Source organism: Sciurus carolinensis, chromosome 14 (assembly GCF_902686445.1).
Source record: "Sciurus carolinensis chromosome 14, mSciCar1.2, whole genome shotgun sequence".
Taxonomy (NCBI): Eukaryota; Metazoa; Chordata; class Mammalia; order Rodentia; family Sciuridae; genus Sciurus; species Sciurus carolinensis.
The window spans coordinates 12930955-12958479 of NC_062226.1; the positions used below are offsets into that span (position 1 = coordinate 12930955).

The 27525-nt window shown below is 47.7% G+C and overlaps 2 protein-coding genes across 5 annotated transcripts in view; one reads left to right on the plus strand and one right to left on the minus strand.

The window, feature by feature from the left end:
* The window catches only part of Ttll11 (tubulin tyrosine ligase like 11), a 233373-nt gene that overhangs the window by 175670 nt on the left and 30178 nt on the right, over positions 1 to 27525 (plus strand). For all 4 annotated transcript variants that reach the window (XR_007104937.1, XR_007104938.1, XM_047524512.1 and 1 more), the window contains 2 exons: positions 12254 to 12499; positions 22407 to 22513. Coding sequence is in view for 2 of the 4 variants with exons in the window: in XM_047524512.1 (XP_047380468.1) it covers positions 12254 to 12499; positions 22407 to 22513 (353 nt within the window). In the remaining 2 variants the exon portion in view is untranslated. The remainder of the gene's footprint in view (positions 1 to 12253; positions 12500 to 22406; positions 22514 to 27525) is intronic.
* The window catches only part of Dab2ip (DAB2 interacting protein), a 241180-nt gene continuing 232284 nt past the window's right edge, over positions 18630 to 27525 (minus strand). The window contains exon 17 of the mRNA XM_047524505.1: positions 18630 to 18770. Coding sequence (XP_047380461.1) covers positions 18767 to 18770 — 4 coding nt within the window. The 3' untranslated portion in view covers positions 18630 to 18766. The remainder of the gene's footprint in view (positions 18771 to 27525) is intronic.

A 27525-nucleotide genomic window follows, 5' to 3' on the forward strand; every position in this document is an offset into this window, starting at 1 on the left:
ATCCCCTTGGGGAGACTCCTTCCTTGCCACCTTCAGCCTTTGGTGGCTCCAGCTTGTTCCTTGGCTTGTGGCAACTTCAGTCTAACCCGTCTCTGTCTTCACGGGGCCTTCTTCTCTGTATGTCTACCTCAAATCTCCCTCTGCCTCTCTCTTACACCAGGACACCTGTCACTGGATTTAGGGCCCTCTCTAAATCCAGGATGATCTCAAGATTCTTAACTTGATTCTGTCCACCAAGACCCTTTTCAGATGAGGTCACACTCACAGGTCTGGGGATTAGCGCCTGGACATGTGTGGGCTGGGGCACTACTCAGCCCCCTCTTAGCTGTGATCTAGTTCTTTCCCCAAGGTCACGCAGAGAAAAGGGTCTCTCTCTGGGGGAGTGGAATCCAGGCCGGCTGTTTCTGAGCTAACGATTCCCATGAGCTCCCGGCCAGGCACTCTCTCATCAGACACTGTGAGGCAGACCTGCTGTCGCTGGACTGAGATAGGAACACCGCGCAAGGGCCCCTGCTCTCAGGAAACTCACTACTGGGTGGGAAGGAGCTTTGCGTATTGGTTGTGAGCCTGTGTCAGTCAGTCCAGCCTCTTCATCTGTCTTTGCATTTCTAAGCTGGTGACCTTGGGCAAATGTGTCACCCCTCTCATGCCTCACAGGGAAAGGGTCTCGAATGGAAGATGGGAATCATACCTGGAATAGTGGTAACCTCGGGTTGTAGGGGTCTAGAGACAATGTGCTAAGGAGGCAAGCGTGCCATTAGTAGGAACCCAGGCAGCCCGTCCCCATGGCCTCTGTGGCTGGCCACTCGCTGGCCACTTCCCACTTGCTCAGACTCCCCAGAATGTTTGAATCAGAGCCTCTGAGTGGAAGAGGGACCATGGAAGCTTCCAGAAACCAGGATGAAGAAGAGGAAGAAGCCAAAGCTGACTTCAGGGTTTTGAGCTTGGCTCACTAGAAGGATGAAGTCGCCAAGAACAACATGGAAACAGCAAGAAGCAGGTTCCAGGGGACAAATTGTGTTCAACTTGGAATGTTGAGCTCACTGAGATGCAAGTGGGACATCTGGATGAATTTGTCTGGCAGGTGTTGAACTTAGAAGGTGACTTTTAAAAGCTACATGGAACCAAAGAGTGAAGGAAAGATTTGAACCTGTTGGAGAAAATTCCAGTGCTGTCCCAGGTGAAGGAAGGCCTTTGGGGACAAAAAGCAAACTTGGGGAAAAAAAAAAACAAAACTGAAGTAAGCTCCATACTTATTCTTGGTCAAAGCCCTCAAGTTCTCTGCCTGCAAAATGGGAACACGGCTTTTTGCTTTGCAGCTGCTGTTCGGGTGACGACAGATGAGGGGCGGAAGGTCGCTCTGCAGCATGTTCCTGGAGCCAGAGCAAGTGGCAGGTATCACATCGGCCACGTCTCCCCGGATGCCGAGCACCACTCGAGAGGCACGTGTGGACCTTGCTGGACGCTGAGTGTCACAGATGAGGAAATAAGTGCTCACTCTCTGGCTTAGAACTGGCCTTTACCATGGGCTCTAAATCTGTTCATAATCACCCGAACAATAAAACCGAGTTCCTGCATTCCCTGGCGGGGGTCCTTTAGCCAGTGGTTGTCGTTTTGTAAACACAGGGGAGATGCTCCTCTCCGTTCATGAACCCTGCGGAGCACCTGGCTGCCTGGTGTGGGGTGCCCCCTCCCCCTCCCACGCAGGGCGTGTGTTTGGCAGGATGGGGTAGGTCAGTAGACATTGCCATGACAACCAAGCAAGAGGCAGCTCTGACTTGGTGCCTGCTTATTAGTGAAGATACTGAGTGGTGGACTCTTCTGTGTCCTTTCTCTGGTGGTGGGGGCGAGGTCCCTAACACCACCCGGTTGGCATGGAAATCTGGTCCATGGAAATCTGGACCAGGCAATGTGGTCAAATGTGGGTGTTAATTTATTTGAATGGGAGGTTGCTTACTGTGGGGGAAACAAAGGGGTCAAGGCACGGTGGATCTGGCCATTCTCACGCTGCTCCGTAAGGTGTCCCTCAGGAAGGGAGTGTGAGGGCATCAGCCTCTTGACCCCAGTCTGTGTGTCCCCACCTCTCTGAGACTTTAAAGGACCAGTGATGCACCTGGTATTCCACTGGGTTCTTCACATTTGGCCTTCCTTCAAAACCCTGTGGGTTTGACATCAGCACCACTTTGCAAATGAGGAAGGTTAAGTACCTCCCCAAGGTCACACAGCTGGTAACTGACAGTATGAAAACTGAAACCCAGGCCAGCTTGATTCATAATCCCTCCAACTCCTGCCACTCTGCCACCCTGCCTTAACCTTGTACTTGAACTCACCCAGTCCCTCTGGAATCCAGAGCCATCAGGGAGACTTCATCTGAAAAACGAACCACAGTAACTAAACATTTAGTACTTCAGTGAGAAACACCACTGCGCGCTGCCGGGAAGCCAGCTCGGGGACTGGTGCAGTGACAAGAGAAATTAAATACTGTAATGGGCTTTGACAACGACTCTATGTTAGGGGAATTCAAATGGCATAAAGGAAAAAGTTAGACTTTCTCTCTGGACCTGGTTGCTGATATGCATGCTTAATATATTAGCTGATATATATTTCTTTAAACTAGCTTTTTTTTTTTTTTTAAGAACCAAAGTTCTTTGAGGAAAAGAAGTTTACGGGCTGGAGGGGACAGTGGATTATTCCTGGAGGCAGTGGGTTACACCTGCCCCTACCTCCCTGATGTCAGAGGGAGCACTCAATGAATGTGTCCAATGAACAGTAACAGCTACCATTTCTTACTCAGGCACTATGTCCAGCCAGGAAGCTGACCCCTTGCTCATACCATCCCGTGACACCCCTCTGTGAGGTGGATTCTATTATCCATCTCCATTTCACAGAAAGGAAACCGAGGCTGAGCAATAAGGCAGCTTCCCCCGTGACCACACAGTTAACAAGGGGTGGAACCAGGGTGACTATTATTCTTATTCCCACGAATTATCATTACATAGACACGTTGGGTACACAGCCTACAAAAGAGAATTAGGATTACTATAAAAAATGAACTGGTTTGGATGAAACTGGATGCCAAGAAGACATTACAATCTAGGCAGAGAATAACTTCTACACACGGGTCCCTCCCTGCTTATCATCTGCATTGACACAGCCCTATACTTTGGTGTGGAACTGTGTTTAAACACTACGATGTTTTGTGTTGCAGACGTGCTGAGTGTGTAATTAAAAGGATCCCTTCATTAGCAGAGCTATACAAAGAGAGCTCAAGTTGGCCTTTTCTGCTAATTTTGGAGGTGGTAAAGCAGGCTAATACAACCGCTGATTACAATTGTCAGAGTCTCTTGCTGTTGCCACTAGGAAAATCTTTGTTCTCCCAGAGGAGAGATGGGCCCTTCCCAGCAACTGGGAGGAAGAAGAAAAATTCTATTCTGTCAAGCAGAAGTAGAGGGAGCGTGGCAGTGCAGGGGTTAAAAATGTGGCCTCCGGAAACAGGGCACCTGGGTCCAAGCCCAGCCTCCTCCCAGAATCTCCTCTCTGAGCTTCCGTCTCCCCAGATGTAAGTGAATTCAAGTCAATGAATAATTGTGTCTTGTTCTTTGGATTGTTGTGCAAGCTCATTAAAACGATGACTCTGTTCCTTGTCTGATATTTTGACAAGGAAGCTGTGTTGTGGCTCTGGGTATAGTCATAAACCCAGCAATCATGATGCCTGCCCTTCTGGAACTTTCCATCTAGTGAAAGAAACAGGCACTCCGCAGTCATTTACAGATGCGTGTGATAACAACTATGAAGAAAAACCACCATGTCCTGTGGGCTTAGCATGGTGTGGGATGTAGACCAACATCTCAGTTTCTTGACGATGATGATGGAGATGAAGACTCATGGGGTGGAGAGGGCTGTATACAAAGGAGCTCTTGGTTCTGCTCCAAAGGAAGTGGGAAGCGTCGTGGAAAGTGACACGGACTCCTGAGAGATTTGAAGGATGCACGCTCTTTATGTGACAAGTTCGGAGAGCACGTTCGCGGAGGGAGGGCAGGTGTGGAACTTGGAGGACGAGGCAGGCAGCCACCACAGCCCGGCACCCCAGAGGCTGGAACCTTGTCCCTGTGCCTGGGCAACAAAGGCTCGTGGTTTGAAGAATCTTTCTGGGTTCCAGTGAAAAGCAAGACAGCAGCCACATCACCAAGGACAGACAATGGCCTGCTGCTCAGGAGGGTCAGAGGGACTCCAGACCCCTTGGGCCCAAAGCATCCCTGCTTTTGCCAAATGGCCAGAGGAGTCCAAAGCTTTTCATTTGCAATTTCAGCATTTAAGCTCAACAACAGTGGTGTCGTTTTTCTCTTCTTTCTTTGCTTACTTTGAGGACTTGGAGCAGGAGGCCAGGAGGGCTGGGCTGGCCTTTGCCACTGCCTCTCCCTAGCTGCCTCCCCTCAAGCAAGGGACTTGGCCTCCTCTTCCCTAAGTAAGTCAAAAAGACAATAAGACGAGAACATGGCAGCGTGCCTCCTAACTCCCAAGTCCACGTGTTTCTGCGTGGGAGCCCCAAAGATCTATCTCAGTGCGTGATTTTATGATGTCAGTAATGATCCTCAACAGAGGACGGGAGTGTTAAAGGTGTGGTTAGTTAGTTACCCCCAAGGCCTAAGCAGATGAGGCTCCTGTGGAGGGGACTGTCTAGGCTCAGACAAGAGGGCAGGTCCTGGCTGACCTGGGCAGTGTGGGGGGCGACTCCCAGCACAGTTGGACCGGCAGAGGGACAATCTGGTGTCCACTAGTCTAGCCGCGTGGGGTGGGGCCAGAACCTGTAGCCCCGAGAGGTGAATGCCAGTCTGCCACTGAGGCTGGTGACTGGACATGAATCCAGATGTTGACACCGTGGGATAAAGATGCTGGTAGCAGCTGGCAGGTATGAGGTGCTACGCGAAGCACCGTGTGTCCATTTTCTCTGTTCATTCTTACATCAATCCTGTAGGTTAGGTACGATCATTATTCCCATTTTATTTAAGAGGAAACAAAAGCTTTGAGGCCACATGGCTCACCTGAGGTCACGCAGCTTGCAAGCAGCAGAGCTGGGATTCCAGCCGTGCCTTGATTTTCCACTCCCGAGCCTGTGGCCTGGCCCACCTGGAGCCTCTGGGTCCTGGTGGGGAGAAGTTGCCCAGCTGCTGTCCTCCCTGGCCCACAGGTATGGAATGTCCCTCACTGTGAGCAAAAGGGACAGCAGGAAAGACACTTGGTCTGTGCTGAGACGCGGGGCAGAGAGCGCCCTGTCAGAAGGAAGCGTATTGGGAGGTCTTTGTAAAACGAGCTGTCAGCTCCTTCATCCGTAAAATGAGAGGGCTGGGCCCCCTGACCCCTCGAGGCCCTCCAGCTCTGAAATGGCACCAGGTCTTGGGAGCTGGGGCACTGGAATACGTCCTCGTGTTTGTCCTTCACTAATTCATGGTCTGGCCTCACGGTAAGATGCTCCCGCAGCAACCCCACGTGCCGTCCTGAAATCCCTCCCTGAGCAGGGACAGAGGCCCAGACCGCTGCTGTTGCCATGGGGTCCTTTGCTAATATGCATTCAACAAATATTCCGTGTCAGTGATTCCTGTGAACCCCTAACTGTAACAAAACAGACTGATTCGTTGGGCACAGAAAACAGAAAAGCCCATCCAGAGGAGTGCAGGACCCTCCCAGGATGCCACAGGGAGGTCACTTACAAGGTTCCCTGGCTGGTTCAACTTGGTGCTTTATAGAAAGGCTGTGTTTTTGATCCTAACGATGCCGCCACTTGGTGCTGGACATAGGCTATAGGTTCACCCCTCCATTCTTCCTCCCAGCTTTGCACCACCCCATAGAGTAAGAGCCTTCTCTCCATGACTGTGAGGGAGGAGAAAATGAGTTCAGGGAAGTTGTAATTGTGCAACTCGGGATGCATGAAGTGGCAAGTTGAGGTAATAGAGTGGAAAGCACCAAGACTCTGAACTCAAGCAGATCTGGGTTCCAATTTCATAGCTGAGTGACCTTTGGAAAGTAAGTTAACCTCTCTGAAATAATTTTTCTCATCAGTAAAATGGGGTCACTTGCACAGGTTGCATATTCCTTATGCAAACCAGACATGTTTTGGGTTTCAAATCCTTATTCAGATTTTGGAATATTTACATATGCATAATGAGATATGTGGAGATGGGACCCGAGTCTAAACACAAAATCCATTCACGTTTGGTATATACCTTACACGCATAGCCTGAAGGGAATTGTATACAATACTTTAGGTGGTTTTGTGCATGATACTGTTGCGTGGTGTGGAATTTTCTCCTTGTGGCTTTGCACCCATACACAAAAAGTCATAGATGTTGGAACACTTCTTCTCATTTTTGAATTTTAGATTAGGGATGCTCAACCTGTAATACCTAATTTGGCCAGGACCAAAATGAGATGTCCAAGTAACCTACCTAACCCTCAAGGTACCCAGTGCCTGGGCTACCCGAGTGTGAAATCTGCATCGCGCGGTGGTTAGAAACAAGGCCTCTGGCCCCCCGCCCAGCCTGGGTTTCTATCCTAGATCCGCAGGGTACTGGCCTGTCTCCTGTGCCTTGTCGACCTCATCTGTGAAATGGGAATGGTACTAACCCTCCTCCAGAGGGTGGTGTCAGGGTGCGATTTCAGCTGCAGAGTCTGGCACACAGTTAAGTGCCAGCCACACGGCCACCATTGGGCTCTGTTGCTGCTGTCGTTACGCTGGGCTAAGGAAAAGTGCTCTAATGAAGCCAGAAGAGTGTCGGGGGCAGGCGGGGCCATTGCGGGAAGAATAGGTGGGAACAGATGCAGCACAGTTGGGGCCTTTCAGGAATGTGAATACCGACAGTGCTCCTTCTTTAAGTCCTTTTCCTCATTGCTTTGGTAACTCAGGCCTCTTGTTTTGTAGTCTGTCGCCTTTTCTTTAAATTGCATAGCATCACCCATCAAGCAAATGGGGCCTCTGTCGCGGCAGAGATTTATCAAGTGACAGAGCTTGGCTACATGGTACTTATGTTTATTTTTAGCGACTTCATCCTCCAACTCTTTAAATTAGCTGCAGGCCTAATTTAAGGGACTTCTTTGGTGCATGGTTAGCATTTTCTTTCAGGGATGCCAACATGCACATTTGAAATCTGGTGGCGAGGGGATGCATCTTGGCCATGTGGCAGGGGAAGGGACCTGCTTCCATCCCTTGGCCATGTGGCACCGCTGCCCACCAGACTTTCTTGCGCATCCACAGTTTGCCAGGAACATGGGCCAGGCTATACTCTGCTTCTTTATCCCTGTGTTCCAGTGGTGGCCGCCAAACCTCTGTAAGAAGTGTCTCCCACGTCGGTTCCCTGGCTCTGTGCCTGTGCATCTGCCCCAGGTCAGGTGATGTCCTCTTTCCCCTGGACCTGCAATTCTTGGACTTCAGCCTGCAGCGGAGCCACATGCAGGGCTCGCTGGAACAGGTTGCAGGCCAACCTGTTCCCACTCAGAGTTTCTTCATCAGTGGGTCCAGGCTGGGGTCCTCCAGCTACATTTCTAGCAAGATCTCAGGAGAAGCTGATGCAGGGGACTCAGTGACCGCACCTTCAGAATGCTCTGCCAGCAGATCCATTCATCTTCCCAGAGTTCTGATCTTGCCACTCCTCTCCTCGAAATCTACCATGTTCTCATTGTCGCACAACCAAGCCACGCTGCACTTCCCTAGAAGTCAAGACTAAGAGCTGGCTGCCTGCTTGTGGCTCTACCACGTCATCTCCGTGTATGTGCCTGTCTTCTCCTGCCTGGTCACATGCTTCTGAGTGATAGGGACTCTTTCCACCTTGCCCAGAGACCCCTGGGATATGGGAGTGCTTGGGAATTTTTTCACAAATATATGATTGAGGACATGGAGATGGAAATTATTTCTCTGAAAATTCAAGCAAACCCTCTGAAACTAGAATTTGACCTCACAATATCCATATCTACCTCCTTACTTTGTTAATTTCTTGGAATGCATAGAGTTCATTCATAAGAAGAAAGACTTGGTTCAGTTTAAATCCAATAGCATAAGAGTGATATAGGAAACTGATAGCGGGGCCTAAGTCATGGGGCCTAGAGTCCAACAGTCCCAACTACAGCTCCTGAGCCCTCAGCTGGTCGTGTGAGTTTGGGCGGATATTTACCCTCGCTTGGCCTTGGATTCCTAATCTGCAAAATGGAAATCATTTCCACCTACCTCATAGGACTGTTATGAGAAGTCAGTGCAGGGGCTGGGGAGATAGCTCAGTCAGTAGAGTGCTTGCCTTGCAAGCACAAGGCCCTGAGTTCGATCCCCAGAACCACTAAAAAAAAAAAAAAAAAAAAAAAAAAAGGTGTGAGAAGTCAGTGAGATCATAGAGGTAAATAACTTGGCACAATATGTGTGACCTATAGTAGGTACCAATAAATGGTGACAATTTTTAACAGTAAGCTTTCCAGGCAAAATAGAGATAGGTGATTTTTCACAAGAGTTTTAATGAAAAAAGAATTTCATTTTATTTGAAAAATGATAATAGATAGAACATGCCAGGATTCTTTCCCTTATTTTAATGAATCAAGGATATACCAAATTCAATTTTTTTAAAAATGATCCCAAAGGACTAGTAAGCTTGATTTATATTTTCTTTTCCCAGTCACTTTTATTTCGTAAGCCCGACATTTCCATTAAAATGCTATTAAGTAAAAACAGGATTTTCAGTATTTGTGATGGCTTGGATCTCAATGTGATAATTGCAATTATCTCCAGCAAAGATACCATTTCTCATTGTTTTATTTCCTCTTATATATCAGCTACGTCTTTAGTGTATTCTTCCAGTTGAATAAAAACACTTCCCTCTGAATTTGTGGTTTGAAATCCATGAACATGACATCTGTGGCCATGAGGGCCCTATTTGTCTTGGGGTTATTAATTGAGATTCAGGAAGAATGGGGACTGATAGCCCTTGGTAGACACAGAAACCCTTGAAAGAAAGGTGAAACGCTATAGGGCAGAAGCGGAAACAGACTCATTCTGCACAGCTCTGGGGGCAGGATGGGACACAGGCGGACTCCAGAGGGGACATCCTCTATCATGCTGTCGGGAAAACCTGTCCAGCCTAGAGGTGGGGGGGTCCCCATCACCATGGCAGCCCATACTAAGATCACCACCCTGGACCATTGGCTGATTAAATGGCCCACTGGTGCTGATGTCACGTCTACCTGGGGTTAAATTTCTTCTCTAAAATGACATCATTATGGACATGTCCTGGAACTAGATAGTGGTGGTGGTTACACAACATTGTGAATGCACTACACGCCATTGAATTGCATGTTTTGAAATGGTTAAGACAGTGGATCTTACGTTGTCTGTATTTTACACAACAACAAAATTATATCACTGGCCAGAATGATCTCCAAAGTTACTTGAAGCTATAACGTGTGATGCTTCGGAGAGAGAGAGCATAACTCGGGACAGATGGCTAGACTCGTTAACCAAACAACAGTCCATGTGAACACTAACGGAGGACAAATGGTTAATTACATTTTGGTCCAGGCTGAATTCAGAATATTGCATGGCCATGAGAAATATGCTCAGGAAAACATATAAATTCCAAAGGAAGGTGCTTGTAATTGCAAAAAGGATTTAACTTACACATAATGTTATCCTAACTATAAATATAGATAAGATACCAAAACATTGATAGTGTTAATCTCTGAGTTGTGGGATTTGAAATGACTTTGATTCCTTTATGCATTTCTCAACATGTCTACAAAAAGCATGAATTACATTTATAATCTGAAAAATAAAGCTCTTTATCATATAAAATAAATAACAGCATTTAAGGTTTTGAAATCTGCCACGTGAATCATGATATGGCTTAGAATAAAGAGGTGATCAAATAGAAGGAGTGCTAGATCAGAAGAACTGATTTGTAATCCGGATACAGACAGTGTAAAGAGGTACTACGCCTTTCTGAGCCTCGGTTTCCCCATCTGAACAGGAGTACAGCCACAGTCTACCTCACAGACTTGCAGGAAGACAAACGAGATCACAAATTTGGGACAGTCTACGACTGAGTCCTCTGAGCCATTTCCACTGTTACTTAGTGTTTTCAAGCTGCACATTTCCAAACCTTCCCTCAAACAAAAACTTCCCGAGTGCTTACCCTGTCAGTGACTGCCACTTAGCCGGTAATTTAAGAGCTAGTTTACAGTAAGAGAGTGACTTTTTTCCCCCTCATTTTTCTTCCTATAACCTTAGTGGAGAAACATTTCATTTTATGCAAAAAGTAACCACCTGACTTTTATTTACTGTCCGAAGTTCAAGGTGACAATGACAAAATCATTTTTGCTGGAGGAAAATCTCTCATTCGTGGGCACATTAGCCTCCTGGGGAATCGGATCTCTCCTCTGTGTAGGAGGGCGCTAGGAGGGGCGTTTGTTTCCCCGAGACCGTCCACACTGTTGAACTTTGAAAGGGAGTTTCCTTTATGCCACTCTGGTTCTGTCCTCTGCCTATTCTTGCTTGGAGACAAGCACCAAGACCGCCTAGAAGCAGCCATGATCAGGACTTCTGGGACTTTCTATTCACACGAGGGAGATCTCTTTCCCAGAGGCTGGCTTCTCGGACTGGTATGAGGAGAGGACCAGCTGGGCTGGGCTGTCAAGCAAGGTTTCTTTACTGATCTTCTTTCCCATTTAAAAGGGCTCATGGGTCACGAAGCTTCACAACTTAGATGTTTTCTTTGGGGCTCACATTGCTATTAAAAACAAACTTTCCCAATTCAACAAATTCAATAAAACATTCCACAAGCACCTAATATGTGCCAGGTCTTATGGAAATAAGAATTGAATGAGTTGTGACTCAGGCCTTCAGTCAGCTCACAAAAAGAAGCAGGCACAGAAATCATCACAGTGTGGGTCAGGGGAAGTGGGGAGCACTCCCAAGGGCTGGGAGCAGGGCGGGGAAGGACGTCACAGCATAGTTAAGGAGACACCTTGGTGGAGTTTTAAGGTGGGACAGAAGAGTACCAGGCAGCCAGAGCTGGGTAAACCAGGTACAAAGACACCAAATGGCCCGACCTGGGGACTGATGGCTTGCTTGTTTGGAATGGGAGCATTGGGCATAAGGCCATTTCATAAACAGAAGAAGCAGCCTTGGTCACGCCAATGGGCAGCAAGACTGGAGGGACAAGTTCAAAGTCTGGAAAGGAATAGTGTGCCTGGCCAGGAGGGAACTGGAACAAGGAGGCCTGAGAAGAGATCAGGAAGGGCCTTGAATGCCGGAACGATGATTAGACTCAGGAGTACGCAAGAGAGTGTTAGCAAGGAAGTGGCCCCACCAGGCATGCTTAAAACATGGCAGACTCAGGCCCAGGATGGAAGGCAGTGTGAGGAATGGGAAGGGCTGGAGGTAGGGGTCCTGGTGCCACCATCCAGCCGGGAGGTGGGAGATGATAAGGTCCAAGCAGGGCAGAGCAAGGGTTGGTTTCAGGCCCACGGAGGTGGAACTGGCCTCGGGGGCAGAGAAAGAGGAGGAGTTGCATCCACTTTAATTGTTCCTGCCTGGGTAACTGGCAGATGGTGGTGACACTCGAGGAGATGTGGACAGATTTGGGGGGAGGGGAAATGAAACGGTGGATCTGGAGGTGAGAAGAGCATCTGGAGCTGCAGGTGGATATTTGAGAGTTATTAGCCCCTAATTTTCTTGACTATGTGAATAATTTCAGAATAAAATATGCAGACTAAGGAATCACGACGCTGTGATCGGTTTTTGTATGAGTTCCAAATAAGAAAACAGTTAAGCCAGAAAATGTAATTGTTCCTATTCCTAGAATTGGGTAACTGATGCATCCTTGCAAATTGTTCATTGAACTGTGCCTATGGCTTCTTGCCAGGCCTCAATGAGATTTTTATATTTCTTAATTATTCAATTACCACCCATAAGTAGGAGTTTGAAATCAAACCCAGTCTGCTCCGGAATGGAGTATTCTCTTGAAGTATGAATACAGTAAAAGAAGTTTTCCATATTGGGAAACAAGGCTGGCAGAATGGAGGCAGCATTAAGTCTCGGGTCCTCACTCTGCCCTGGGTTCAAATCCTTGTATACACAAGCTAAGTGAGCCTGGGCAGGTCACTTCTCTTGTCTGTAAAATAAAAATAGTGATGATACCTGCCCCCGAGGTTGTTGTATGTCTAAATCAAAGGAGAACTTGCAGGGGAGAGAGCTATATCATGAATTCCTTGTGTACTTCAGGTATCAGCAGCTCCAAAAACCACTGGCTGGGAAGGAAGACTCTCTGGACAGTGAGCTGACTGGTGCCCCAGACTCCAGTCCTGAAGCCCACCTGCCCTCCATTTGCCTCAAGCAGGTGTTCCCCAAGTATGCAAAGCAGTTCAACTACCTGCGCCTGGTAGACAGGATGGCAAATTTGTTTATCCGGTTCCTGGGAATCAAGGGGACAATGAAGTTGGGACCAACTGGCTTTCGTACCTTCATAAGGTGAGTGAGACCAACCTCCTGTTGGGCTTTGGGTAGGGTGGAGTCCAATCCCACATCTGACTGGTCAAATCTCTCCAACTTCTCCTGGGAGACTGTGGTGCTGGATCAGTACCCCACCTGAAGTTGGATTGACTTACTGGCTAGTACTGGTCCTGGAATGTAGTGATCTCTTATTTTTTGAATGAATTAATGAATGTTATATGACAACACTAAAAACCTTAGGTTCATGGTTATAAACAATTGTTGCCTGCTATATTCATCTGTTTTTCATTACAATAACAAAATGCCTGAAACTGGGTAACTTTGTAAAGCAAAGAGGTTTATTTAGCTAGTTTTAAAGGTGGAAAGTCCAAGATCAGTTGATCCCATTGGTGTTATCTCTGGTGAGGGCCTAATGGAAGATGGTGTTATGGCAGAGGACCATGCAGGAGGAAAAGATCAAATTCAGACAGGAAGCTGGAGAGCAACTCATGGGTCAGGTTCAATCTTTTAACAACTCACTCTCTCAAGAGCTTGACTCAGTGCCCCACCAGAGCTACCTTGATCCCTTCCAATGACAGCCCAATAACCTAAGGACCTCCCATTAGGCTCCACCTTTAAAAGGTCCTGCCACCTCAACACCACCTCACAGAGGACCACACATCCCACACATGAACCCCTGAGGGAACATACCAAAACCATATTAATCATTGCTCCTTGGATTCAGAGAGACCTTGTGCATCTTAATCTGGGATTCTCCAAGTGGTGCATGTCTGTGGGCTCAGCATTGATGAAGCCACACAGAACAACAAAGTGCATCTTTCCAAAGTGTCAATTTCAGGAAGGAAAAGTTAAATAATTCAGCCAATAAATAATTTAATACATTTGTTCTAGTATAAAAATAACATGGTTATATTATAGAGCATAATACAAAATTTGCATAAATTTTAAAGATAAAACATAGCATAACAAAGAAGTATTTTTGCTGCAACCTGCAAAGTAAGAAATTGCCTCTCATTTTCCCAAGATTAGTCATTAATTTGCCTCTACCCCGTGGGGCACTTTGGGGCAATAGAGAAGTACTTACTGGCTGTGTAACCCTAGGGTGGGTTCATGACTATCCCTGAACCTCCCAAGACTTTCTCCTGTTTTTCCTGTAAAATGGGGAGGAAGCCACCTATACCCTAGATTGCCTGTGTAAGTGACATTAGTTAAGAGTGCACAGAACCACGTAGTGTGTGGTAAGTGAGCAATAAAGGTTAGTTTCTTCCTACAATGTTCAAAGGATTCCATGAAATTTTATGTATATTTGTGTAAACACACACACACACACACACACACACACACACACACACAGCCCCACACAGTCAGGCGCAAAGTAGGTTCCCATTAAGTGTGTACCGAACACATGGCCCTGGATCTGTCCCGTATACAGGCAATGGCTTCAACAGGAAATTGCTCTTTGGCCACTAATTATAGCATGTGCACCTCTAAAAAGGTCTCTGTGGACCCTCAGTGTAGTGTTTTCTCTTGTGGTTGATTTTAATAGTTCTACCTTGTACTTCAAAGTCACACTTCACAGTTTTATTTTCTAAAGCAAATAATTAGACGCCTTGAATCAGAAACCATTTTTTTTGCCAAAGGTTTTCTCCAAATAAAGTTCATGGATTCTAACTAGCCCTGTCTGATATTCTTCATGGGATGGTAAACACAGGTATTGGCAGGAATCTTTGCCATCTTAGTCAACATGAAGCCGCATTTGCAGTGTGATTTTGAGAAGGACTTTGTGTTCATCTGGGAGGCAGCTGATGTTGAGGAAAGGAAAGTCAAAGAACCCTGGATTTGGGTTCAGATTGTCTGGACTGAGCATGTTACTTAACAGCTGTGTGACTTTGGGCAAATCCCTTCTTTTCTCTGAGACTCAGTTCCACATTTGCAAAATGGGGATGATTATTCCCTCCCTGTGCTGTTGCTTCGAGGTTGGGATGTAATATATAGAAAGCACCCGGCCCAATGCCTCTTTCATGGAAGCTGCTAATGTTAAATGGGAGACTTAGGATTGTTATTTCCATTAGGCAGTGGGAATTTTCCAAAGTCAATAGGCGCATGTAACTATTTGCCCTAAAAACGTTAACTTAACATAATGCCCTCCGACTCATTTAGGAAATGCATTTGATTTACAGTAAAAGAGACCCATCTACAAATTGCTTAAATAGAGTAATTTTCTCTCATGTAACAGGAAGTTTTGCAATGAACCCAGGGTGGGTTAATGACTCCACAATATGATCAATGTCTTGTTTTCTGTCTTTCTGTTCATCTATCCTAAGCTTCAGGGTTTCCAGCTTCAGGTTGTCTTATGGTCAAAGGATAGTTGCTCGAAATCCAGTCATCATAATTGAATTCCAGGCAGGAAGAGGGGAGAAAGAGCAAAGGTTTCCACCAGATGAATTAGACCCCTTTAAAATTTTCCTGGAAGCCATATCCAATGACTTCCACTTCCATCTTATCGACCAGTTATATAGGAAGCCAGGAAAATAGACCTTTTCTAACTGCATACTGCTATCCCATTACAGAGAAAAAGAGGTAGATATTCCCTGTCCTTTGTGATTCTTGTGCCCTGGAACATAGAGAAACAGCTTAGGAACAAGGACACAAATCATGAGGCCACTTGAGGCACTGTGGAAAGACCCAGGGACCCAGGAGAGCCATGAGACTGGGCAGGCCAGGTGCTTCCCTTGCGTGACACTGGCACGTAAAAACAGCTTACCCGAGAATCTCAGCTGCCTGCCCCGCATGGGGTATTTATGGAAGGGCAAGAGGGCAGCACTGGGGAGCTGGGCACAGGCTCTAAGGGAAGGGCAACTATCTGCCAGGCCTAATGTCACTGGAGCTTCAGGTTTTTCAAAAGAAGCTGGACACACTGATTTTTATGTAAAATCTCAATTATATATAAAGGTTAAAGTTGACAATTCAAAAATTAATTTTAAGTACTCTGTGGATTCAATTAAAGCATAACAGCCCATGGAGGCCGTCAGTAGGTGACTTGCGGTCTGAGAGCCAAGGAGGACGTGTTACAAGGGCTGCTACATTTGTACACAGCAATATAGAGAAAACAGAATTGAGAATGGTCCAAAGCAAAGCAGAGTCCCAACCAAACTGTTCTGGAAGGAAACAGGGTGATATGGAAACTATCACTGCCAATCTGTCTCTCTGGGATAGGATTTCTGATTTTCCTTCCCTTTGTTCTCCATAATTAAGAAAATTTGCACAAGAAACCTGTTTGTGTGACAGTAGAGACTATTAGGTCCTGCAGCAATCACTTGCAATCTGTGGACAAGGCCATTCGTGGGAGCCACAGTGAACAGGAGAATGGAGAAGGGTGTCTTCAGGTGGGGACGAGCCACCAGAACAGACGGACCCCGGCAGCGAGCCTCCCTCCCCACCAACTAGTGTCTGTCGCCACCCCGAATGCAGCAAAAAATGGACAAAATATTGCAAACTGCTGAGAGACTTTTTCCTTTTAAAATGCACCGAGAAATCCCAGCAGCAACTTAATGGTAAACGACGATCGTCTCTGCCTTCAGATTTATCCGGGTAGGTGCCGTCTGGCTGGCTAGGCTTAACCACAAGCATCTTCTCTCCCTAACAACGATTCTCTTTTCTTTCCCCCTTTGGTTTAAATTCTGCTTCATTATGAATTAATAGTAGCTATGCCATATGTTAAATCGAACCAGGGCCCTTCTCAGGAGCACTTCCAAAGAGGCGGATTCCTTGGCGAGGTGACGCTCCTTGCATAGCTCCCACACAGCGGCAGAGGCTGGACTTGGCTTTCATCTGCGCTACCCACTCTTTCTCTCCACGCAGCTTGCAGCAAACGAGCGGGAAGCAAATAATAAACAGTCCGACTGAATTTACTTTCAGTGTCCATCTCTCATAATGTGCTGCATAGATCAGCAGTTTTCGGAGTGAATTATGCTAATGCCAGCCTCGCCATATTCTATTTTTCTTTTTCACCAAGAAATGAGAAATAACGAGCCATCGTTCTCTTGTCTAGACTTACGTCTGTCTAACCAGCTTTTCATGTCATTTCCTCGGGAGGCACTTAAGAGTAGCACGTATTCGCACGTATTTGGCGCCTCCTGTTCTAACTTTTCTCTAAAATTTACTTAATAATAGTTCCTGGGGTGGGAAGGCTTCCCTTTCTCTGGGAAATGGAAATTATCTAATTGATTCTTCAACCTGACAGCTTTCTTTGAGGGAAATGTGTTTTTGTGACCCTCCTTCCATGGGATCACTAATTTGGAGAGGCATCTGATGTAATTCACAAAGGACATTTTTCCAAACGTCGGAAGTTGACATCAATTTGCAGAGACTGCATTTTCTGATGAAGGCAGCCGGGGGATTCAACCATTTGCCCAAACCGGGTTTATTTCTAGGATGTGTAGCAGTGCCCCCTGCACCTGGAGCCTTCGCCTCACACGGGGCTGTTCGGCTTTGAAATCCTGACTGTCACCCTGCGGGCTTCTGATCCTGGGTCTCCCTTTGAATTAGAGAATGGCTTTTTCTCTTTCCCTTTCCCCTTCTACTCCCTTTTATCATAAGGAGACATTAATATGCTTCCTAATGGGTAGCTGTAAGGGGTTTTATTCTCTGAGAGGCAACACGGTGCATTTGAATGTTCTAGAATAGAAGTGTAAGGAGCCTCGCTTCCCCCTCTGTCATTAACTCCTTGGTGACCTTGAAAATCTCCCCTTCCCTGATAACCCTTTTGATTCTGAGCCTGGAGTGTCTATGGCTTTTAAAAATGCATACATTTTAAACAAGAGTTGTCTTATTTTCCCTCCCCAGGTGTTTAGATATGTGTTTTTGTCTTGGCTTTTAAAATAAATATTGACAATTTGTTAGCTTTTCCCTTACAGAAACCTCTCCAGAAAAAAAAAAAAAAAAAAGCTTCTTTTTCCACAGAGAAAGATGAACACAAAAGAAATTCTATAAATAGGATTTTATGGAGTGGAAAAAGTTGGTTCCTAAATTTCCCATGAGATGTCAGTAGTTGTTAAGAGGAAATGGGGATGATCATTTCAAATCTTCCTATACTTGGCTCCTAATGAACTTGAATGATTTGTGATTTTCTTCAATCATATGTGCCCAGATTCTTTGGATTCCTAAAACAAAATAGACCCCCAACCAAACAAAAATAAATCATTTCTTCAAACTGGTTCTAATAATAGAGGAGGGAGACGAATTGTCACTTGCCACTTCCCTGTGTCTGCCAGGCCCTGAGCTTGTCCTTAAAAGGGCCCGGCATGGTGAGTCTCCTTCTCATTGTACGGCGAGGAAGGCTTCCCCCAATTCCTTGCTCAAGGTCACCAGAAAGCCAAGATTCAAACTCATACATACCTTTGACTCTAAAGCTGGTGTTTTCCAAGTCATTTCCAGCCTATCCTTCCCAGGAATTTTTCTGGCTTCTCATGTTACCATATTTCCTGGACTTCTCTTCTACTGAAGCATTTCTCCTCCCGCTCATGAGTCATTTGAAGAACTGCGTCCCAGAACATCAGGGAAACTGTTCTCAAAGATTAGGGGCTTCCCAGCCTTCAGTTTTCACCCTGCCTCTGAGATCACCTCTCCCTTCTCTGCATGGTATCGGAGACCCATCCAGCTCTGTCCTGCTCACTGGACCCAGAGTACTTGCTTACACAATAGGAGCAAAATCCAGATTCTGAGTTGATAGGTGAATTAAAAAAAAAAAAATCATTCCAAAGTCTTGACATCTTTCCCTTAGAGTCATTCCCCGTTTGAGTCCATTCTTTGGTGACCAGAGGGACAAACCTGGGAGGATCTGTCTCCATGGGACCTTGGTTGTCTTCCCCACCTCCCCCAACCTTCTGTCTCACAGCTGCCCAGGCCAGCAGGAGCGCTCTGGAGACTCCAGCCCTTCTGTTCCCTGGCCTGGGCCACCTCCCTTCAGCACCCAAGCCCACTATTCAGTCCTCTAAGAGAATCTCACGATCTTGGGTAGATCCTGTTCCTTCTCCCATGCCTCAGTTTACCCTTCACTGAGGGTGGGATTAGGAGTACCAACCTCATTGTGTGGGTGTGAAGATTCCAAGAGCTCACAGGCAGGAAAGGGCCGGCATACCGATGGTGCCCACGAAATGTCTCCAGAATCAAAATTCTTTTAAAGCATTTCCTGTCCACTGCAGCCAGCATGGATCCCTCCTTCCCCTGTCCTGGCAGCAGATGTTGCAATCAACTGTGTTTGCAGGCATCACAGAGGGGGATGAGTTACCTTGGAAAGGAGATAAATGGAGAATTCCCTTTGGTAAATTACGGCTCCTGCTAAAGGTTTGACACTTCTATTTTCTTCCTGTCAGAAAAAAATAACTATATACAGTGGTCAGTTTAGTTTCCCTTTTTATACTCCATTAACCCACAGAGCAAGCCAGCAGCGCTCCCGTCCTGCATCGGAGCGGGGAGTCCAGAGGACACGGATATGATAATTAGGGAAGACCTGTGGCCCTTTCCTAATGAAGCTTTGGAAATTAGCAGAGCGGTTTGTTATAGTACCTCGGAGAGACTGGTGCCTTGGCCCCCAGCAGAACCCAATAGAGATAGCTATCTCGGTGACAGGTGACGTGAGGAGCTCTGCGTCCACTGACATGTTGTTACTGGGGCTCAGTAACTGTGCTCTGATGTGCTTTGAAGTCTGCCGCGGCGACTTGTGATTGAAATACGGAGTGGGAGACTGGGAGGAAGCAGGCCGTGAATTGATGGCCTGGGAAATGTGACAGGTGGCAAGAGAAGGGACGAAGCTGGCAAGCACGGGTGCCAGTGCACGGGCACCGGCCTCCTCCAGGCACCCTGCTGGACACACTACGGCCACCGCTGTTGGGGGTGGGGTGGGTGTAGAGAGGGACCCCGGGATGCTCACTCCTGCCTGCCAGTCATGGGCCCTCGTGGGCCCTTCCTGAGGGAGCTGTTCACACGGGAAGAAGACAAATGCGAACTCAGAGGAGTACTTTATCATTAGCTAGAGCAACAGACGTGGATGCATTTGAAAGGTTGAAAGCAGCATCGACAGAGGCTCAGCCAGCCCAACCAAGGCCCAGCGTCTGGCTCTTGGGATCCTGGGCTAATCCAGCCTGCCTGGGGCATGATCCTGCCCAGGAGTGTGGTGCACTGGTCCAGCCAGGGGCTGCCTCCAGTCTGGACAGAGAGCCTGAATCCTCCAACCCAGATTCTTAGAACTGCAAGTTCCATTGCTCCAGAATGGGCAGGGCTGCCCCCGGAAAGGTCAGCCTCAGGGGTCCTGCAGGGCCCAGGCGGTTCTGGCTCTGGGAGAGGAAAAGGGAAAAAGGAAGAGACATCAAGAAGGCCACTCACAGTGCTGTGGGCCTGCTAGGTGCCAGCCACTCCCTCCCTCAACAACCATGTGGACAGGTACTAGTATCTTCATTTTAGAGACCAGGAAATAAAGGCTCCAGGGAGAGTTAGGGAAATTGCCCACAGTTAGGCAGCTAGAAAAGGCAGCAGAGCCAGGATGTAAACCCTGTCACCTGATGCCCAAGCCAGGCTCCTTTCAGTAGGCCAAACTATGCCCCTCACTTCCAGATTCCCAAAAAGTTGGAGGAAGGAGGATTATAAACACCGCTTTTGTGGCTTAAGCAAGGAGCTCCATTGCTGACATCAGACCAAAAACCTGGTTACTTTGGCTTCCCTGCACCCGAACAAAAGGGACAATGGGAGCTCAAGGCGCCCTCCTGACCTTCCAGACGGCTCCCCAGGAGCATGGGCCATCAGGGGGGGTCCCGGCTATGTCAGTGCTGCTCAGCCCACACACAGGGGTGGGGCTCCGTCCTGTGCCACTCTGTTCCATCAATCTGGGGCTTACTGTGGCTGAAGCGAATCTTCTGGGGACAGATTAAGATGGGTCGAGTACAGAAATGTTGAGCCCCTGTCTGGAGATTTGGCCTCAGGGATTCATCTGGTGAGGACCCAGCAGGGAACGGCTTCTGGACATCAGTGATGGCTTCAGCCTGGACCAGCCAGCGTCGTACTGTCATCACTGGGTCATCTGAGCATGACACAGGCAGCCGCCTGGACGCCAGCAGGAGGGGACAGTGACACATGCCCAAGGACTAATCGATAGGAAGATGGAGACACATGAACCAGGCTATTTTTTGAAATGTGGCCTTCTGTTCCCCTTTCAGAGCAGGCAGCAGCCTACATGGTCACGGAAGGTCAGTGTGACATGGTGACTGTAACAAAGCCTGCCTGTTTCAAAGGCAAGGGATTTGAAATCGTTTACTCAGGGCCGAACATTCGCCAGCGGCAGAACCAGATTCTACTCAAGACTTGCCATTCTGATGTCCTTGCTCTCTTCAGTCCATTAGCCCCCAACTAACCCAGCGGCTGCACTTAGAGGAACCCACCACCTCTAGCCCCAGCCTCCATCCCAGCCTTCTCTCCCACTGTCCCCCGCCCTCCATCAGTAGTTCCAGACACAGAACAACCCTGAGCAAAGACATTCGCTCAGTCAGTTTGAGCAGCTATCAAAAAATAACCATAGAATGGGTGGTACGAACAACAAGAACTGACTTCTCACAGTCTGGAGGCTGAGAAGTCAAGGTCAGGGTGCTGGCAGACAACAAATATATGAAAAAATGTTCCACATATTTAGCAATCAGGAAAATGCAAATCAAAGCACCCTGAGATTTCATCTCACTCCAATTAGAATGGCAGTCATCAAGAATACAAATAGTAAATGCTGGTGAGGATGCAGGGATGCAGGAACACTTGCACATTGTCGAGATCGTAAACTAGTACAACCGCTGTGGAGATCAGAACTGAGGCTCCTCGAAAGACCAGGCATGGAACCACCATGTGATCCAGCCGTACCACTCCTCGGTATTTATCCAAAAGAACTAAAGTCAGCATACTGCAGGGAAACACACAAACCCATGTTTATAGCAGCACAATTCTCAGTAGCCAAGTTATGGAACCAGCATAGGTGCCCATCAACAGATGACTGGATAAAGAAAATGTGATACACACACACACACATACACACAATGGAGTTTTACTCAGCCATAAAGAAGAATGAAAATATGTTGTTTGCAAGAAAATGGATGGAAGTACAGAATATGATAAATGAAATCAACCAGACGTGGAAAGCAAGGGTCATATGTTTTCTTTCACATGTGGAATATAGATAAAAAACAGGGGACAAAAGGGGAGTTCATGAAAATAGAAGGGAGACCAGCATACTAGAGGAAGGGGGTCAGGGGAAAGAAGGAGGGGAGGACAAGAAGGTACTGGGGAGTGAAATTGACCAAATGATGCTATATGCATGTACAAACATATCACAGTGAATCCACTACTACAAAATTATAATTCACCAATAATTTTTAAAATTTTTTTGGTAGCAGGGATTGAACCAGGGGCACTCGACTATTGAGCCACATCCCCAGCCTATCTTGTATTTTTATTTAGAGACAGGGTCTCACTGAGTTGCTTAGTGTCTTGTTTTTGCTGAGACTGACTTTGAACTTGAAATCCTCCTGCCTCGGCCTCCAGAGCCGCTGGGATTATGGTGCCAGCCAATGGGTGTCTGGTGCAAGTCTCGTTTCCAACTTGCAAATGGCTGCCTTTCTGTGGATCCTCAACCAGTGGAGAGCAGAGAGAGAGCAAGTCCTCTCAGGTCTTTTCTTACAGGGATATTAGTCTTGTCCCTGAGTCTCCACCTTTGTGACCTAATCAGCCCCCAGAGGCCCCACTTCCTAATACCTCCATGCTGGGGTGATAGGATTCCAACCTATGTATTTTGGGGGGACACAAACATTCAGCCCTCAACAGGCCTGGAGGAAACACAGGGCAGGTGGGTTTCAGTCTGGCGGTAACCCATCTGCTCTCCTGTCTCTGGCAGGAACTGCAAGCTCAGCAGCAGCAGCTTGTCCATGGCTGCCGTGGACATTCTGTACATCGACATCACCAGGAGGTGGAACTCCATGACCCTGGACCAGCGGGACTCAGGTAGGTACCTGAGACCTTTCACCCTGTCCTTGTGGAGTTCCTGCAGAATTGGGGCAGAGGCATGCCCCTTTTGTTTCTTCTTCTTAAGGGGGAAGGAGGAAGATGAGCCGAGCCCACTAGGTATCATTCCAGGAATGGAGCCAGATTGAAATTCCAGGGCACTGTTTGCTACCAGGGCTGTGACATGCGTCCCCACCCACCCATTCTGGTTCCATCATTAGCGTTCCTTGCCTTTGCAAAACACTTCCCCACCAGGTGTGTGAGGGACACTCTGCAGTTCATTGGTTGTCTCATTGCTAGCACACACGCGGTGAGCGTGGGAGACTGGAGTGGACAGCAGTTGGCTCTGGCCAGGAAGGAGCTCAGTGTAGAGGTGGAAGGCTGATGGGAAATGGCGCTGGCAAAGTCTGATGCAGGCTGGGATGGAGAGAAGCTCAGAGAGGCTGCCAGGAAGGCCCTCATCTGGGGAGGGCCAAGGAAGACCTCTTAGAAGGGTGTGCAGGATGAGCCAGTGTGCGGGATTGGGACGGACACTTTGGCAGGGATGTTGTCCAGCCTAGGCCTGGACATGGGGGAGAGGCCATTGAGCTCAGGCCACCCCAGCTGGCTCAGATGCGATGGAGCCAAAAGGGAAGGGAGAAGTGGATAGAGTTGTGGAAAGTCTCAGATGCCATGCCTTGAATCTGCCCTTGAGGATTCTGTAGGAGAATCCACCTCGGGGTGGACAAGCTTCCTACCTTTCTGCTCATAGAGGGTGTTCCTCTAAAGAGTTGCAGTGACCGTAACTGATGTTTGTACAGCTCATCACAAAGCTGCAAAGTCCTTCCATGCACATTCCCTCATTAAATGTCCCTGTGACCCAGTGCAGAAGGCATTATGAGCCTCATTTCACAGATGAGTAAACCACAGCTCAGGTGACCGAGATCACGGTGACTGTGAGCCAGCAGCACCCTGGCACCGTGCTCCTCCTCTGCCACTGGCTTCCCTGAGAAAGGGATGCACAGAGGAAGGTTGAGATCCAGATTGGAAGTGACTGTGCCATTTTGTGCCAACCAAGTCCTTTCGCCTCCGAGTTTCAAGTTCCTGTCTGTAAAATGGCACCAACCATGCCTGCCCTCAGGAGTTGCCTGAGGTCTCGTGTGACCGTGGCTGAGAGCATTGGGGGTTGTCACTGACCAGACAGAGGAATTAATCTTATGAGCAGACTCCGTGTGGGGAGAATCCTAGGAAAGAACTGTCGGACAGCTGGTGCAGACCCATGCCCACGTGGGCTAGAAACCTCCCCACCACAGCAAAGCAGCCCTTCCTTCAGGGTTCTGGTGCTCCGAAATCATTTTCTGGTTGACTTCATGTTTGGTAATGTTGTTTGGTAATGATGCTGCCAGTGCCAGTCATTGGCCATCTCCTATATGCCAAGCACCCGTCAGTGACTTTACATGTGCAGCCTGGGCTAGAATTCTCCTGGAGGTAGGTCTAAGTGCACCCATTGCACAGAGAAAGAAACTGAGGCTCAGAGGCCTGGGCTGGTGGATAAGACTCAAACTCCTGGCCACCTGGGCTTCCCTTTGGGGTCACTTCCTCCTACTAAGTCAGATGACCACAGAGCTCTCTGCTGCTCCCATTTCTTTAAGTCAAAAGCCAAAGTCAGAGAGGACCAAGAATCACGGATCCACAAGGTGAGTTCTTCCTTAGCGTCTCTGCAGGTGGCAATCCCCTTGCAGCCTCCCCAGCAACCAGGAGAGGCGGGAGATGAGCAGCCTGCAGGAGAAGTAGGCAGATTAATTATCATCTCGAGGACCAAGCAGGCTCATGTGACAGGAGAGCAGCGTCGCTTTTTGCTAACACCTTCAGAAAGTGAAGAAGTGTTGCTCTAGGAGCTGAACACAGGGTGTCACCGCAGGATCCTGTGGAGGGGGCCAGCTGAGGGGGTGGGGTGGCAGTGGGATTATTAAATATTGAAATTGATCAGGAGTCGCAGCAGGAAGCTATTTATCATGTTTTATTGCTTCAAACTAGCATTACCATCTGGCCCATTGTTAATTCCAAGTAGCTTTTCGTGTTTTGTTTGCCTCTTAAATTGCTCTCTGTATGTGGAATCCACCAGGACTGTCCACAGTACAGGCTCACCTGAAGTCTTCTGGGATCTGCCAGGGTCTCTCCTCTCTGCTGACCAAGCCAAGGAAATGAGAAAAATTCATATTTTTAGCAAGAGTGAATGTGGGGCTAGGATCTTCCAGGCCTTTTGCATCCCTTGGCCCCTGAATGTGTGAAGTAATGGCACTTTTGAGGTCACTGCGTATGCACATATATGGCTGCTAATTCTCACAGCAGGCTTGGAGATGAGTAGTAGTACCCCATTTTACAGATGAGGATCCTGAGGTTCCTAGAGCAAAAGTAGCTTGTCTAAAATCTTATAACCAGTGAGTAGCAAAGGCAAGATTGGAACTCAAGCATCCTGGCCCCTGGCCCCGGGTGCTGTCCCCGATCTACGGTCATAACAGGCATTACTTGTTTGCCTGAGTAACTGGGGAGGGGACACAAGAACAGGGAGGCAAACTAACGATAATCCTTCGTATAATTTAAAGATCAGGAAGAGAGGATTGTGAATGTTCTCACAACAAAGACACAGTGAATGTTTAAGGTGATGAATATGCTAATTACCCTAATTTGATGATTACCCAGTGTGTACATGTACGGAAACGTCACAGTGCACCCCATAAATACATGCAAATATTATTACGTGTCAATAGAATACTTTCTTTTAAAAGTCAGCTCATCCGGCACAGGGCCTGCAGGGGGCATGGAATGGGGTATGTGGGCTGCCTCGTTCACACTCCTCTCTCCCTTTCCTTCGTCCTCTGGGCTTGTATCCTGTTTCCATTGCTACTGAAAGGAAGTTGTGGTGGGGGGGGCTAAGAAGTAGGTTGGTAATACAGCCAGGAACAGGAGGCTCTCTGTACCCTCGGGCGCAGGGACACTGACCATGCTGTCTGACAGCTGGTACTGGCCAGGGCCCATTCTTTCCTCCTTCTCGAGTCTGGTCCAACTCCCTTGACTCTCAGGAAGAAGAAGCATCTGCAGCCAGTCACCTTCCTAGGGCCATTCAGGAAGCTCCTGGAGAGCAAAAGAAGAAGTCTGTGGTTGGGTGGTGTCAGCAGAAAGACCGTGTCAGGAGAGAGAGCAGAGGGCTCTTGCTTCCTTAGGCCCTCAGATCCAGTTAAGTGCTGGTCAGAGGAGTGGCACAGAGCACGGGGACATAGTTCCCAGTCCAGGGCTGCTGTGTGTTGACAAGAAAGAAGCCTTTGGGGCTGGTGTGGCTCAGTGGTAGAGTATGTTCAGCATGCAAGAAGCCATGGGTTCCACCCCCAAGACCAGGGACGAAGGAAGGGAGTGTTCGAAGGGTGGCAGAATGGGTCTCATTCTTAAAGGACATACACTCTTTCGCTCATTCAACAAATAGGTAATGAAAATGTCACCTGGTATTGTGCCCCGTGGAGACATAAATTACAGATTCTAGTTTGTTAAGGAAATAATTGTAATAAAGACCACTTACTGGACATTTACTCTGTGACAGAAGTGAAAAATGTTTGTTATGAATTATCTCATATCACGCTCAGTCGTCTAAGGGTTGTTATCTCATTCAACAGATGAGAAACCTGAGGCTTACTAAGGCGAAATTAAAAAGATGTTGCAAGACTTGTCAAAGCCTTACGGTGGGGGACCCTGGGACTTGGTCCAAGATCATTCTGACTGCAGAGCTCATTTGCCCTTTACATTATCCCCACTGTCTCTCGGTCACACCGTGCATTGCACAGTTGATAATCATCCTGGGGTCTGACCAGAGCTGTCAGGGGAAGCTGTGGGGCTGCTGTACAAGTAAGTACACACACAAGGCCCTTAACCTGTGGGTCTGTAGCCTCAGGGGCCTGGCACCTGGCCTACAATGGGCAAAGGCATCCCTCCCAGGGCCCCGCAATTGTTCAATAAATAAACAAACACCCAAATAAAAGATTCCCACCTCCTCAAAGCAGAGAATTCCAAGTGTGAGGATAGTCTCTGGGTGACCTTAGTGACAGGTCTCCCTTCCCACCCTAATGTAAGATGCTAGCCCATTTCCTAAGGATCGTCCCCTCTCCCAGCACCAGCTGGGTCAAAGTGCTCATGCGTCTCCCTTTCCCCGCCGGAAGCAGGCCCAGACCTCTTCGGCCCTAAGGAGACTAGTGTGCCCACCCCAGGGGTCACCACGTCCCTAACACTTAAGACCATTGTGAGCAAAGATGATCTGCGTGAGGAGAACTTGCTATTGAAATGGAGAAAGGAAATGGTACTTAGGAAAGATCAGTGAGGAAAAACACTAGCGAGAGAAATCATGCACGTGGCGCAGTCTAACCTCAACCCATTGTTTTAAGCAGACTCATTTTTAATTGCTGGTTTTCTACTGGACCTCACGTGGGTAGAATTGCAGCGATCAGCGTCCTTGGCTCATGAGATCCTTCCAGCATGGCCCATGCACAGTGTGCTTGTACATAGTTTTTTTAATGATCTATTTTTAATAATGGAATAAACATCCACAAACTCACCACTCAAAAAGAAAGCTGGCGGTTGACAATAACCTGCTCTAACATGTGGCTCCCTCCCCCACCCAAGGAACCCTCATCTGCACCGCGTGCTCACCTTCCCTAAATAGGTTGTCTTCATCTCTCCTCGAACGTCAGAGACCATTCAGGAGCTTCATGGACCTTCGTAATGTGGTCTCACTTCTCCAGCATGCCAATGCAACTGTCATTTTTTTTTTTTAATTAAGGATTTTAATTTCTAATTCTAGAATTTCCAGCAGAATGCAGAAATCTAAATGAGGGTATTATCAGTAAAACTGGGGGTCATAGCCCTCTCCCAGCCAGAACCAAATGAGGAAACAAATTAGGTGGTAGAGATGCAGTTGGTTCATGTAAATTACTCTCACAAGTTCCTTCTTATCATGGAGACTTTGCTCTTAACTCCTTCAAGAGTAG